Source organism: Bombus affinis, chromosome 10, assembly GCF_024516045.1.
Source record: "Bombus affinis isolate iyBomAffi1 chromosome 10, iyBomAffi1.2, whole genome shotgun sequence".
In the NCBI taxonomy this organism is placed as follows: Eukaryota; Metazoa; Arthropoda; class Insecta; order Hymenoptera; family Apidae; genus Bombus; species Bombus affinis.
This window is the reverse complement of record NC_066353.1, coordinates 8,901,424-8,917,313: the sequence shown is the minus strand read 5'-3', so window position 1 is coordinate 8,917,313 and position 15,890 is coordinate 8,901,424. Positions and strand designations below refer to the sequence as shown.

General features: G+C 35.7%; 3 protein-coding genes across 10 annotated transcripts in view; 1 reads left to right on the top strand and 2 right to left on the bottom strand.

Annotated features, from left to right (window-relative positions):
* LOC126921065 (uncharacterized) overlaps positions 1 to 4,308 on the bottom strand; it is a 141,446-nt gene extending 137,138 nt beyond the window's left edge. Inside the window, exons 1-2 of one of the 3 annotated variants that reach the window (XM_050732273.1) lie at positions 4,046 to 4,308; positions 2,994 to 3,088 (exon numbers count right to left, since the gene is read on the bottom strand). The gene's annotated coding sequence lies outside the window, so the exon portion shown is untranslated. Of the gene's footprint in view, positions 1 to 2,993; positions 3,184 to 4,045 lie in introns of all 3 variants that reach the window. The other 2 variants (XM_050732272.1, XM_050732271.1) reach the window with 2 other exon arrangements.
* The window catches only part of LOC126921076 (DNA-directed RNA polymerase II subunit Rpb4-like), a 260,919-nt gene extending 249,092 nt beyond the window's left edge, over positions 1 to 11,827 (bottom strand). For 2 of the 5 annotated variants that reach the window (XM_050732302.1, XM_050732301.1), the window contains exons 1-3: positions 11,616 to 11,781; positions 9,402 to 9,582; positions 9,090 to 9,279 (exon numbers count right to left, since the gene is read on the bottom strand). In XM_050732302.1, coding sequence (XP_050588259.1) covers positions 9,105 to 9,279; positions 9,402 to 9,582; positions 11,616 to 11,679 — 420 coding nt within the window. In that variant the 5' untranslated portion in view covers positions 11,680 to 11,781 and the 3' untranslated portion in view covers positions 9,090 to 9,104. Of the gene's footprint in view, positions 1 to 9,040; positions 9,280 to 9,401; positions 9,583 to 9,655; positions 11,436 to 11,615 lie in introns of those variants that run through there. The other 3 variants (XM_050732300.1, XM_050732299.1, XM_050732298.1) reach the window with 3 other exon arrangements.
* A 104-nt stretch (positions 11,828 to 11,931) lies between these two features.
* Positions 11,932 to 15,890, top strand: part of LOC126921067 (neprilysin-2) — a 38,451-nt gene continuing 34,492 nt past the window's right edge. For both annotated transcript variants that reach the window (XM_050732277.1, XM_050732276.1), the window contains exons 1-2: positions 11,932 to 12,114; positions 14,181 to 14,706. In XM_050732277.1, coding sequence (XP_050588234.1) covers positions 14,561 to 14,706 — 146 coding nt within the window. In that variant the 5' untranslated portion in view covers positions 11,932 to 12,114; positions 14,181 to 14,560. The remainder of the gene's footprint in view (positions 12,115 to 14,180; positions 14,707 to 15,890) is intronic.

Below are 15,890 nucleotides of genomic sequence, written 5' to 3'. Positions count from 1 at the left end.
GAGCGTTGCTTAAATATATTATTAGACGCAAAATTTAATACATTATTATTCATTAACTATATATGAATATTATAATTAATACGAGTAATATGAGTAATACGAGAGAAAAATGTGTATGTATAATGTATACTGTAATGCATCTATTAATAATTTGATTCGATACGAAACAACATGTCCGAATACCTACCGTTAATTTGATCACCTAAAAAATATATAAAAACCGTGATACAATAGAAAATCTGTTACACGTAACTTTTTAAACGACGTCTAATTGATATCTCTCCTAATGGAACTGTGTACACAAATCTTTTAATAAGATAGACAAACCAAAAATGAATATAACGACCTCAGGTGCGCTGATCCTTTTTCCCCTCATTATCGAGGAGCAGCAATTTAAATTTTCCACACAGACACCTTTCTCGTAAGATTTAACGCCATTAGATATCCTTTTCTCGAAAAAATGTTGGAAGTGAAACGCTGAAGGTAAAATGTTTACTGTAAAATATCGGCTTCGTGGCGATATTTCCATATCGGTGAAATTCGTTTTCGCAATCCAACGAACGTTTACGATCAGATTAATATTTAGGTTAGAATAAACAGGGGAAATAATAAATTTCATATTTCGGGCGATACATATAAAATAAACATATGCAAAAGTATATAAAAATAATAATCACAAAATCGTTTTATCTTTCAAGGAAAATAAAGATGGGCTGTTTTACAGAATCCTTAATGAACCTAACAGACATAACTCAAAAGACGTTGCATTTGAATAAGCAATGCATTAAAAAAAATCTCGAGAATATAACGAAATTATTCGTAATGCTATATAATCCACTAACAAAACCGTTACAGTAAAACGACTCGGAGCAAACAACTTTGATTTAAGAGAACGAAATTCCTTATTCATCCCGCGAACAGATTTATTGGAATATTACCAAGCACATAAATTTTAAATAAGAAAAGCAAATCCGAGATGATTCTTCCTTCCTCTTGTATGCTAATTCCTACTAATAATTCTCGTCTCCGTATCAATGCCGTACGAATCGAATGTTCGCAATCGTTTGCATCTTCAATTAACGACACATTCATTTTTCACCGTATGCCGACCGATAAATAACTAGGTTAATTTTACATATACAAGCGATCCACGACGGTGATAACTGTTATCGCTGGAAACAACTTGTCTGTAAAATCAGTTCGAATCTCAATGATAAAACACCTCGTGAACACCAGTTACAGCGCACCTAATATCTCTTCGTTTGTTATCACTTTGAAATTCATCTTGAACAAAAATTACGTCAACGCCTCGAGGCAACCAACCTAACGCTTGTTCGATATTATTAACATGTGTCCAATTCTGATTACACGACGGACGCTGGTAATGTCAGTGCTTGGAAATAACGAGATTCGATCGATGAGTGTCTTCGATCACATCTGTTTGTAAATTTGTTTGTACGCGAAGAAAAGAGAAACTTCCACCTATTTCGTTCATCCAACACGGCTACTTTTTAATGGCTATTGTCTACGTTAGAATTCCATTAGTTCCAACTCGTCTCCAGTCAAATAATTCGTGTAATTAGAGTTCATGCAATGGGAATCGTCGACTCTCTTTCTCTCTCTCTCTCTCTCTTCGATAACTATGATTTCTCAAACACATAACAGAAATTCACGTTCTGACAAGTGGACTCAATCGGCTTATATACTTTTAATCTTTAGCATATCAAGGATCGATATTCTTCGTTAACGATAAAAAGAACTCGTGGTTCTTTTGAATTATTGCGTTAGTTTATATCGTTGTATGTTTAACATACTAATGTACTCGTTGAATTTAACGAAGATACCATGCGTGAAAATTATGAGATTAATTTTGTTGTACATAAATATTATTTATTTAATATGCAGGTTCTCCATTCATACTAGATTATACGATCTCAGAATTTTATAAATGTAATTAAAAATATGGAAGCTAAACAGATTAGTTTCACACACTATCGACATCGCTGAATAATCCTCCTATCTTGGTATGCTACATGTTAATCGAGCACTAACTAAAGTTTCGTTCTAATAAAAAGGAGAGTTATATTACACAACTTTCTTTTACTCCTAGTACCGTTTTCTAACGCGAATATTCATTCCCCTTTGGAACACCAGCGACGCGTTCTACTGGCCATTTATTATTAGTGATTGCGTAAATATTATGTAGTAGGTTCGCTTTGGCTTCATTCAGGACAAAGTGGACCGATAATATTTACGATGTATGTATGTACAAAATCTGGTGAGTGAATGTTTACGTGATACAAACAGAATTACGCAAACCTAGTAGCACAATGGCGCTACAGTAATCCTATATTCCGTTCATTTACGTGACAAACGTGCACGTCGATGCCGTCGGTGTCGACCGAATAATAAAGACTCCGCATGGTAGTAGTCTAATTCGCGTGATCAAAGGACATACGTTCCGCGGGAATTCGAGCGTATTCAAATTACCCGTCATTCAGCCGAAAAAGGAAAAATACGATTCCTCGAAGATTTCCCGGTTCGAACTACGCGCGATTTGTATTTACACGCTTGACGTTGCATCGTACGTATCGTAAACCGAAGAACATTTAGGTTAGGAAACATTGGCACAAGAATGATACCTCGGCCATTATTAAAATTTAGATCTTCCGTCGTATACGCCAATGGCGCCACAGATAACTCGCTTTGATCAAAATCAGAGGGAGAAAAGACATAATATTATTCTCAAAAATATTCCATCGACAAACGTTAGTCTACGTATCGAACGATCTTCTTGCATTGCAGTCGCAAAAATACGCACTAGCACGAGCCACGTTCCGCTACAGTGGATTCGTGGAACGATGTTTCCTTCGCGTATACCTACACGTAAGAACGCGTTTTGGCGCGTAACGATAGAAACAGACGCGACAATGACAGCACGTCAAAGAATGTCGCGTCAACGATAGAATGAACGAGGAAAAGTATGTACTCACCTCTGTTGCAAAAACGTCAACAACCGACGTATTCTTCGAACGGGATGTTTTTCGCCTTATCTTCGACGTTTCGATGTCGCGTGGGCAGTCCGCTTCTAAGTAAACAAAAACACAGACTTCAAATCGTCGATTCCCTTCCACGGGAGTTTCTCTGTTTCTCCCGTATATGTAATCACTCGCGTGGTCCTTTCTTTTTTCGATCAGTAAGAAATAGTCGTCGAGAACAGCGGCAACAGCAAATGCGACAACAGAGGTTAGAGTCGTGACAAAGATATATGTAATATGAGAATCATACGGAGAAAGAGACGAAGATAGAAAGAACGAAAGGAAAGGATAGGAATAGAAGAAAAAGAAACGAAACACGAGAAAAGTAGCTAGAGATAACGAGTACAAGTTTCCTGCACTTGAAAGAGTATATATGTGAGATACGGGAATCTCACACGTCGATCACCAGACGCGAGAAATACTTTCGCCGAAACGAAAGGCTTTCGTCGGTTCGCCGACGATTCGATTCACTGGTCGTCAAGATGTCACGTCGTCAGTGAATCCACATGATTGGCCCGCGACTTTTCGAACGTCCCTGCCCGTTTCGACGTACGGGTCTCACTGATACAGTTTTTCCACCGGGGGTCGTCAAAAAGTGAAACTTCCCTCAACTAGAGAAACGTTTTGTAATTCTGTTTGATTTGGAAGATGCGTGGTTGCATGCGTGGCGCGCGCGCGCGCGTGTGGTTCGAACTCTCGCGATGAGGGAGATAGTCCTCCTCCTCCTCCGGTGTGTGTTCCTGCTCAGGATCCGATCGAGCAGACACTGACCCCACGAGACGACGTCGGAGCGAACGAGAGAGACAACGAACGAGACATTCGAGAGAGAGAAAATGACTGGAAGAAGCGTACGCGAAAGATGAACGAAGAAACGGAGAAGGGGAAGAGAACAGAGTGCAAGAGAAAAGAAATCGGAGAAAGAGACGAATGAACGCAAAAGAAAAGAACGAGAAAGAACGAGAAAGAAAGAAAGATAATTAACAACAAATCGCGAGCGCGTATAATACCGGACTCACAGTTGGCAGTCTCTCCTCTCGTATCTTCTACCGCCAAATTAACACGCGAATGTCATTCGATTCGTCGAGAGATCACGAACTAATTTCAAACTGATTTTGTACGCACTGATTTTAAGTAATCGTAACACTGGTACAAAGTCACCGTTGATATTTCAGCGTTTCGTTCGGCGAGACACGAGTTCGCGCGCACAAACAAAACGTGTCAGCACGTCGCGCGCTTGTTTAGAATATACTGAATATATTTTGACCCGAGCGCTCTGTTCTGGCTCAGCGCTGGCGCTTCGCGCGTTCGGCAGTCTTCGGTAGCGATCGGTCGCGCTCGGACTCCGTAGCCGAACCAACCACGACGCCCGACCAACCGCGAACGAAACTCGCGCCCTCGCTCGATTGTAAATTACCTTGCAGGGCCGATGCACCGCGATCCATATTTACTGAAATGATAGCAATTTCTGTTTTATTTTTTTTTCCACAGTTCGAAGAATAATGCTACGAAAATATACCTGCCATTCGAAATCTGGATTCTCGTACCGAAACGTTTACCGATTTCCATGTCCGCCTCGTCACAATTCGAAAACAAAGAAACGATGTACAACGTATCGCGTATTTCTACTTGTTACGATTTTATTCGGTAATACTCTTATCCATTGCATTTCTCATGTATCGTATGATTAAGAGGTATAAAATGTCTTTTTTTTTTTTGCTTGCAACGTGCATTTGCAATTTCATTACATAACGAAGACAAACATATTTCTATAAAATGAATGCCAAAAGTTCAATTACATTGTTTAATCGTCGATCGTTGATAAGAATTATGAATGATCAAAATTTCAACTTCGTTAAATCGGTAAGGTTGTAAAACCCTTATACGTCATTTAATACAATGTATCGCGTCGAATTAGATTACAATTTTTGTTACGAGTGTCTAAAAAGCACGAGAACAAAGCGAATCAGAAGATACACCGAGAAATACCGGCATTCCGCTGTAACTTTGAACGAAAATTGGATGAATAGAAAACAAAGTGAAGCCTTCAAATCGCACGCTACTTACTTAACATATCGTATGATGCAAATAAACTGCGAATCGTAATAGCATTACAAATTCATTTAACCTCCGGAGAAAAATTTATAAATAAATATTAATGCGCAATACAAACCAGTGGATAGATACATTCCGTGAGCGTTTAATGAAACGGTTAATCGACACAGAGCTGATATTTCGATTTCATCGATGTGTTTCCCTGGCTCGTTAAAAGTGCGATATATATATGTACTTGTCATTAAACGGTCACGCTTCCATCGTACCACAAAAATCCTATCAAGAATTTTAATTGCATCGCGCACAAACGCGGCGTGAATCCTCCCAGTTTCCTTCGATATCATCGGATAAAGGTAACAACAGTATCGGAGAGCATTGTGGAACATACACTTTCGCATGTATACATTATGCAAATTAATTCCATCGATTGGCCGGTAGGCTGTACACAGCCTTGTCGAGGGTTTTAGTAACTCTGTTCTAGCTACTGCTCTCGAGAACACGGCTATTCCAGGAGCCCCGTTTACCAGACAATTTCTAGAAAACAGTATCGTTCTAGAGGAACCAACGAGGAAGCATCGAAAGGGTTAGAGGATATACCTTACAATTATTTCCACCTACTGCGACCAACTCCCTTATGATTCCCGTACCAACGATGCAATGTTTCCAATATACCCTTTACGATGTTCTATATTTTCTTAAGTCAGCTAGAGCTATCTTATTACGTTTGAACTGCTTGTACAATTTTTCGTAATATCCTTATTAAAATTTTCTTTATACCTAGCTACTTAGAGTCGAAAAGCAACGAAGATAATACGGTAAAATAATATCGACTCTCGCGATTAAAACCTGCCTTGTGTGATACTTTACGATTCGTTGAATGCCGGCTACGAACTTCTTATAGCCTATGAAGTGTAATATTATTTAGCAGTTATTATCGCGTCAACATTGTGACATTTCCACGTCAAACCTGCACGATGACATGTGATACGTGGAAAAATCACATAACACGTATTTATTTAAGATGCTGCGAGGATATTCATATATTTCGATCTTAAGCGGTTAGGCCAGGTTCAGTTATTACGTTTTCAATTATTATATATCGTTCCTTGTGTGTATTCTTGGCTGTTCGTCAACTATCACCAACGATCATAAAGTAGGAGATAATCTTTTCGTCGAGCTATCCTGCACGGTTAGTCGGTAATCTTTGAGATAATGCTCTTTCCCAAATCAGTCCGATTTTGCTGTCTTTCTGCACGTATTGGAAGGACTCGCACTAAAAAACCAAGCAATATTTTCTATGAATTTATAGACGATTAACGACCATCATAATTATCTTAAAAGGTTCCTTCGTGGGAGCAATCGAAGGACCGATTATCGCGTGCCGCCTATGGCGAAGTCGCTCTCCTCAATAGCACACACGCGATTAAAGTAAATGTATGTAAAGGACAATGTATAAAGTAGGTAGATCATAAACGTGTATGAAACCAAGAAACCCACTAAATATAGCAGTTCTCATTTCGATAATGATTAAAAGGATGGATGAAGGAAACAATCAGAAGCAAATAATTCGATTGCCTTGTTTTTTCAAATGGGAAGATTGGAACACGGAAAACGGTGGAAAATTACATGCTCGTAGACGCGCGCCAAACACGCAATTGATCAATAAACCCTCACAAACGTAGCGTTTTATTTGCTACATTTCTTATTCATAAACTAGAAGTAATTTTTACAATAATCGTAGATGTTAAATTTTCAATAGCGAGTTAATACGATGGTCGTTTTCATAAATTTTACGTTTTGCAGGGTAAAAATATGTATTTATTTTTGTTTGAATATGCCCTGCCTCTCTATTTTATCAAGGGAAAGTGGGGAGAATTAAATATATACATACGATGAAGATGGCGTCTTGTTCCATATTACCGTGCGAAAGAAACATCCGTGGCATAGATTTCTGCCTTACCTTCTTCGCTTTCTCACTTTTCGATTAATTTTCGTCGGTTTGGAATTTCTTTTTAAAAAATTCACCAATGCCATCGAATAAAACAGTTACTAGCACGTAGTTTCAGTCATATTATATTCAACAATGAGTAACAGGAGAACCTGTAAACATGTCCAAACATGGATCTAAGGATATCGATATGTCGCCTAGGTTCTGTGAACTTTATGCTATGACTACGTAGCGTAGCAATGCAACAGGCGTCGATGTATGTACTTACATACCTGCAATCGCAATTTTGCGATTTGTCTTTCCATCTTTCCTTTAATAGTAGTTTAGATACTATTAATAACCTATACGTGCAATTACTAATAACACGCATTCAGGAGGATTATAGAGGAATTTTCTTTCAAATCGTTTCACAATCACTCGTAATAATTTTCTGTCCTTCTAATATACTGGCATTAAACTATGAAAAAGAAAGGAAAAATTAATATTGAAAAAATAAATTTGAAAGAACCAATGTATCATTTTCATGTGATATTACGTAACAAATTATACAGCATCGTCCTTGATTCTTATCGCGTATATTATTCCGCGAAACGAGCATCAAAAGGAAGTTCGATCGAGAGTTCGCTCAACGACGCAGTGTAGTGATAATGAGGATTCATTCCTGCGGGCAGTCAACTGTATGCAATTATCCAATGGTAATGCACGGTTAGCAGTAAGCTGTTAGTAAGATTAGCTGATTTGTTTCAAGGGATTCGTTTAGTTGTCAAATTTCGTAATTACGTAATCAGTTACCGTATATTATTGAAATTAAATAAAAATAAAGTTCATAAATTTTTAAATGTTATACTTTCATACCTTTATGTAGATCAATTTTTTCAATATATAATTGCATACATGAATTAATTAAAGCTTCGATATATCTACATCTGTTATAAATAAATCTTTTTTATTTTATCTCCATTTGTAATTACATTCTGCCTGATATTAGAAACTATCTGTATTCTTAAGATACATTCATACAATCTTATTCACTCGTAACATTATAAATAAACAATATTGTAAATAAAAAGAAATCAATTTGTGTATTTTCGAGCTATCGCGGGGAAACGCGGTCGTTAGAATACGCGTCAACGGGAGTCGTAAATTCCCGTTACGATTATAATAATCGATACCACGAATAGTCCAATCCCCTTATTTCGGTTAGGATAATAGGGGTAGTTGTTGTGGTATAACACTGGGATTCACAGAGTTATAAAAATATATATTTCCAACAATTTATACAATCACACTAAGTAATAACGCCGTTGATTAAGAGACAGATAACGAAGAGAAGGATTATTCTTAGATGAGAGAGTGAGAGCTATAGGAGCTTTAGGCCCGTGAGAGCTGTAGGAGCTATCGGACTTCTGGATACTGGGAGAGCCATAGGAGATTCTAGGCCGTGTAGGCACTTTGAGAGCTGTAGGAAGACTCTGAGAGATATAGGAACTCTAGACACCGTGAGAGATGATGGAACTCTGAAGTTTATTCTGATGTGAGTACGGAGGAAAGCTCGGTATGGGTGTGCCCTTTGAACGAAGAACGCGGAATCGTTGCTTACATTTTTAGTTAGGAAAGTGAGGGCAATGATCCGCGATGCCGATTGGTTATGACCAATGTTAGGAAGGAAGAGAAGAGGAAGAAGCCTCCTACCAACTTGGGTCCTAGGCGACATTGTTTATAGGGAAACTCGGATTTTCCGTTAGGTAGATCTCCGCTTTTTCCACTAGACCACTACTTGCTTTCTCCGTAATTCTTAAGAGCGCGTAATAAACCGTAAAGGACCTTTCTAAAAACCGGCCGAAAATACTTCTAGAATTAGAAAGTCTTTTCGGACGAACAGATTGACTTAAACCATATGTGCGAACAATGCAGTTAGGATTTCAACTTTATGGTGGGTCCTTGGGCCTATGGAGTACAGATGTGTTGCGCGGCAGAACAATTTGGAAATCAATAACATAGCTATTAGAAAAGATTTTATTTCAAGCTATATAAAATGATCACAGCAAAACATTTTAAATTACATTCTAATATTGAAGAGATCGTTTTGTTTGTATGTCTTCTAGTATTGTCCGAAGTTCCTCATCCTCTAATCGTCCTTCTAAACTGGGTATCAAAGCCTTTGCCTCTTCTGGCGTTTCCGGACAAAGATTTGCGAGCGAAGCTAGTTCAAATTTATGCAGCTTCTTTTGCATAAGTAAACTAAAACAATACAAATTTTATAACTCGCTGTGAATATTTTTTATTAAACAGGATAATTTAAGGAAGTAAATTTTTGTCTTAGGTATTTATGTTTAAGACGTCAGTTTTGTGAAGGTACTTACTTTCTTACAGCAGCAATGGTTTCTTTATTTTTAAACCGACGAAATCTATTCGTATAAGTTAAACTCTTCATAAAAACTTCAGAAAATTCCTGTTCCTCCTCGGCTGACTCATTTTGCGCTTTCCTGTGCTCCAACAACATCAACACTTCCGAAATTAACAAGGTCTCTGCATTTTCAAATTCTAAAAAAAAAAATTACACATAGAGCTTTTATTGATCAGACAGTATCGTTTACACAATTTACTTAAGACTTACTTTATTTTCTTTAAGTCACTCGTGAGTACATTTTTGATTGAACATTACTAATCACAAATTTTTAACAAAATCTTATTAATGATATTTTACAAAAAAGATACATTTATTATATAATATAAATATAGCACAAAACATTATATATAAATTTTACATTTGTATGTTTTGCTTATTCTTATGTATATAATTTAAATTTGTTATATATATTTTATGTATAATTTATTATAATACGTTTTATATATTTTAATTTATATGCTCACTTTATTATTTTCAGCCGATCTTTTACAACTCTTATTTGAAATTCTTAATTATAAACCTTAATATGTAATATCACAATCCTGGCAGTATCCATAAACTATAATATACAAATATTTCGCATTTTTACTAGATTAACGAACTGTATATCATTGATTTGGTTTATTTATATATCCCTTTTCCGTAAGAAAATCATATATTTTTCGTGTTTTATTTACGTCAATTTTAAGCAAAACCCTAGCTTGTGCCAATCTAAGATAACCAGCTTTTTTATTTTCTGCTATTAAAATTTGTTTGAAATCGAGGTAATTCGTAGGTACTATACGTGTAATTGAACAAAGCTCTTTTTCGGCTGAAGTTAATTTCTCATATCCTGGAAGACCTTGAATTGCAAGTGGCGGCGCCGTTTTTCGTTGTGCGATTGTACTCGATATGGAATTACTAAAATTAATATTGCAACCAGGTAATATAGTCTTCCAGCTATATTCAGGATTATTCAAGTATTGCTTCCTTTCCTTTTCATTTTCTTGTCTAAGTTTGCTTAACTTTTGAAATATTGGAACACTATGAAAGTGTTCCAAACCATTATTGCGGAATTCAAATAACTTATTAAGATAATTTTTAAGTTCTCCCGCCCTATGTAAGCCTTCCATGAAATAATCGAACTCTATACCTCCTAATAATTGCATAAAAATTAATAATCTTTCTGCAAGTGCTCTAGTTATCGTACATTCGTATCTCTGTATCCAAGATATAGTCCTTCTAAATGCTATCAGTCCATGATTACGTATAATTTTTCTTCTCCTCATACGTTCTTTCAGTCTGTTATTATATGCTTGTACTATAGCTACTTGTAATTCTTTTCCTAATTCATAATTATTATCGCTTATATCAAATTCATCATAGTTCAAGTCAGAAATTAATAATTCTGCATGATTATCAAAATTGACTTCAAAATCTGATCTTGCTGCATTGTATCCAGCCAAAAGTTTACAATTAAGAGTATTAGGTGCAAACCGAGGAGGTTCTTCTAAATCTTGCAATTTATATAAATAAGGAATAGGTTCACAACCAACCAAACTAGCTTTTGTTTCTTCCATTTTTGGCAATCCTGGCAAAGCCTGATTATCAATATAATATTGAAGATAATGATTTTTACATTCTTCCATTGATTTCCCTTGTATTCGTCTGGCCATGTCAACCCAATTACCAAAACCACACTCCTGTAAAACATCTAAACATTCTAATTCTTGTTTCGCTGACCAACCGCTTCCATTGATCAAGGGAAATTCATTCTTTATGATGATATAGTCGTGATCGTTTCTGTGATTGCTAATTTCTGATCCGTTGGAAAAACAAGAGGGACACAATTCAATACTATCACACACAGCACAACGAATATACGGCTCTGTCAATGCGGATTTACATACGCGGCATATTGGGTCTGAAGTAATGATTTCATCGTTCACGACTGACACGTCGAGTTCTATGTTATTCTCGATCTTTTCTGTTCTACTCGATGAGCAGTCTGAAAGAGGATAATCGTTACTTTAGGCCATGCCGCAATTAAACATTATGTTTACACGATACAACGTAAAATGTTAATTGTTATCGGAAAAAACATTGACAAACGTCATATGATTATAGGTTAGAAACAGACAGTATTGTCTCCGTTTCTTGCTAGATAAAAGAAAAAAAATAAACATACCTTTCGGAAACTGCAAGTCCGCCGCATCTTCCTCTGTCATATCAGTTAAATTCGGATTAGTCATATTTTTTTATTATATTAATTCTCTACAGTGCTCAAAAAAGTCACTTCCCCCTAAACGGATACTATGCTACTAATCTGGCTACTCACAAATGATCTTACGCCAACTAGCTGGAGTTGTAAGTACTTGTTTTGCTCACCAGATGGCAGTTCTAGAACCATGTACATATATACTTGATCGGTAAATCTTTTAATCTTTTGTATTCTAGCGCCGCTATTTTGAATGTAACGCTTAAATCAGTTGACTACGTGAAGTGTGCAGAATTTAAGTTTCTAAAATAATTTAACATTTTTAATGTCCCGCATAATATGGAAATCGAAATAGTGTTTTAATTAGTTAATAAACAAGATTAAAAAGAACGCCAAAGATATATGTCAGCTTCGTCATATTGAATGAAAACGTTGGAAACGATGAGCATTTATTTTCCAAATACATTAGGTATGTATGTTATTTAAGAACGTATCAAACCTTGAAAACGGCGGTTGAATTACGAACATAACCTGAATGTATAAAATCGTCAAGGTCTCAAGTAAAATTGTATGTTTTCCGAATACGGAATTAAACAATTTGACATCGAAATAATTAACATGCGTAGTATACTATCTTTCAAATCAGTTAGCCACGCGTACGTGTTAGTTACACAGATATAATGCCCTCGAACTGAACGAACGTAACAAACCACGAAACTAAATATCTTTTTGGCTCAGGTAACTCGATACATATCTCACTGTCTTACGAAGGATAAGTTTCTCAAGAAAATTTTGTTGTATATAATTATGACTGACGTAACTGCAGTTTCATAGAATAAATTGTGAGTAATTTTATCTTTCTTATAAAAATACAGCGATATCTCACTGTTTGTGTCCGAATTAGTTTATCTTACTTGTAGATCTCTACTTATTTTGTTACTTCTTGAACGCGTGAGTTTATCTAAAATGAGAAAAATATTTTGTTGTATGTAATCCAATGTTTCAAGTCGAGGTGGTCCGATATAGAAAAAAGCAAATAAGGTAGAAAAATGTATTGGAAAGATACTATTAAAAAATATTTATCGAAATAAATATACAAACATTATTTGGTATCGTTCTAAGAAATACGCGAAATAAAATTAAAAAATATACGAAAAATACTAGACGAAGGAAGCCAGGTGTACGAACGAGTTCGCCTACGTTATCTTTTATAAAACAAACGATGCTTGTCATGTAACGTGGACACATTTAAGAATACGTTCACATGTTGAACTCTCTATCGGAACATATAGTTTGCAAAAGAATAATAAGTCACTCGCGGATAATAATAGAGTCACTATGCAAATATTGGCAACAGTCTCGTGAAAGCGATGTATGAGAATTCTCGATACTGTAACTTGGAATTAAAAATAATTATTATATATAATTTTATAATTTATTGAAATAGATATAATCTTGTGATTTATTGAGAAGAATAAAAAACATCTAAAGAAACATTTTCGAAGCTTTTAATCTACTAAATCTATGGAATATAGAAATTTAATTTATCGAATCCAGAAAAGTTTGAGAAAATTTATGAAATCTATTTTTTTTTTTTTAACTTTCAATGTTTAATTTATCGTTCCAGTAAAAAAAAAAGCAACGTACAATTGACATATTCATTCCATAGTTTTCAATTTGGATTACATAATATCCACGCAATGAGAAGGAAGACCATTATCTTCCGTTTACAACCATAATTCTTTGGTCGATTTACGTCAGGATTATTGAAAAGACACTTAACCTTGGCCTTCATACCTTCCGTAAGGTTATAACTTGTTTTCAGCCCTCGTAATAAGCCAAAAAGATTCATATCGCGCGTTTATTGTGACCTGCTAGGCGTGGAAACCGGTTTCATAAAAATTTTTACGAGTCAACCGATCGAACCAAATCAAAAATCTTATCGCTTCGTATAATATCCTATTCTTTTCTTGCCAGAGGAAAGTATTCACCGTCCGGAAAATTTTCATTCTACCATCGAATAACGGGAACCGTTTCAACTGTTGTAACATTTTACGAATTTTAATACGACGATAGCCAACGTACTATATCATTTAAACACGTGTTTTATATACGGATGAGACATATTATACGTATCATGTATCGAGGAAAATACAGATCTATAAAAGCTATCGTGTGCATTACTGATTACAGTACTCTTCATTTCACTTTACATATGAAAATAATGGTACAATACGGCAATTAATTTCTAATCATCGCCAATCATAAACTAATTTATCGTAAATCTTATCACGATATTTACGAGATATTAAAAATAATTCGACGTATCTGAAAATCTATTGCGCGCGCGTAACAAAAATAAAAAAGTGGAGGCGTGTTGGGAAAAAGTAGTTGGTCTTGGAACAAGATTAATTGGCATGATCTCTGTAGATATCTGAAAATAGGAATCGTTCTACCAACGGTTATTATCGTAACGGTTGCGTAAACATCGATCTTTAGCGACAGCTTCCTACATTGCGCTCGATTCTCTTGCAGGCGAAGAGAAGTTTGACGAAGATGAATTTGTACGTGAAATACACACCAAATGAAAATCCCCATATGGCGATATCTATGGCAATGTCACGCAACAAAAGGAACATCGTCACGAATAACACCGTGCATAGAACGCGAGCGTAATTTAAGACGATCGTCCGGCTACGACAAGGACTGAAACTGTTTCCAAACACACGGACAACGCGTCCATATCGTGGTACAACGATCGAATATGTATTGAGAGTCCTCGAAGGACTGACTCAAATACGCTGAAGCGTGTTTCTCTTTTGTTTCCTTCTTTCTTTTTTTTTTTTTTTTTTTTTCACGTGACCGCGCTGTGTTTCTCATATTCGTGACTTGGATGATCTGTTGACGAACGAATCATGAATCCCGAGCAACCAGACTTTTCCAACGCAAGAACGCTACATTTCCGTACTCACGATGACGGTGATAACGTTAAAGAAGAAAGCGTCCGATCGGACCGAGGAAACATCTTCGACAACGTTTACAAAATGACCACTATAGATAGGTACGTTCCTTTTATCGAATCAGTGAAAATATAACGAGGCAAATTATAAAATAGTCGAAGAAGATATAAAGATACATTGGCTTTAAGTTAACGAGGGAATTCGATTTCTCGATTAAAGATATCTCCGCGTGTAGACTGGATCAACTATGAAATATGCTTTATTTTTTTCTTTCTATCCTTTCTTTCAATTTTACGTAAGATTAGATCGAGTATTATTTGATCGGGTTCCTTTATAATAGTTAGAGTATTGAATAATACTTGAATACATTGCCTATAACCTAGAAGATATATAAGAAAGAAAAAACAAATGATATCGACGAATTCACTCGTTTTATTTATTCTGAAGACGGTTTCGAAGAAGAAAATGATGTAAACGTATGTATCTCTCGTTTGATAGGTCCCTAGAAAGTTCGTTTCGTTGCTTTTTATCGATCCTTATATTTTCTTCGTAAAGTACATTCTAACGCTTCTTTCATCTCGTGAGCATTATAACGAAAAAAACTCATCGATTTAACAACTCTCGTGGAACAGCTTTCATAAGAAAGAATTAATTCTGTGAGAGAAATATGGTAATATTATTTTAGAATACTCATTTAATAACATACTGTTCGCGACTAACGAAGATCGAACGTAAAGTTTCTATTTCGAACTACGTACATGTGCATGTAAAAACGAATGATACTTTCATGGATAAATGAAACGTCAGACAACAGTGATCAACGGTGAAAAATATGTTATTGTTTCCAGAACTTCCCGTTATTTTTACACCGTTCCGACATGAGAAATGAAACAGGAGCATTTGCTTCTTTTAAAGCTACCAGAACAATAAGGATTTCTATTTTCTCTATTTTTCATAAGAAAACACAAAAAAGAGAATATGTAGATTAAATGATATTGAAATTAGTTTAAAAGCAGAAAAAAAAATTGATAATGTTACATATATAGATTTTGACAAGGAGCAAATCTCTCTTTTTCTTCTGCGCTCTACTTGCTATAATTTTCGAATTTCTATCTTTCAATCTCACATCTGGTTAAAAAAACAAAAAGACTCGTAACGTTGCGAGGCAACTTTACGTGAAATTAAAACAGACGATCACCTACCTATGTCAAATAAAAGATTGTCTAACAATAAATAACGATCAGTTTGGATCGAAAATGATGCAAAGGATGCAGCAAAATCAATT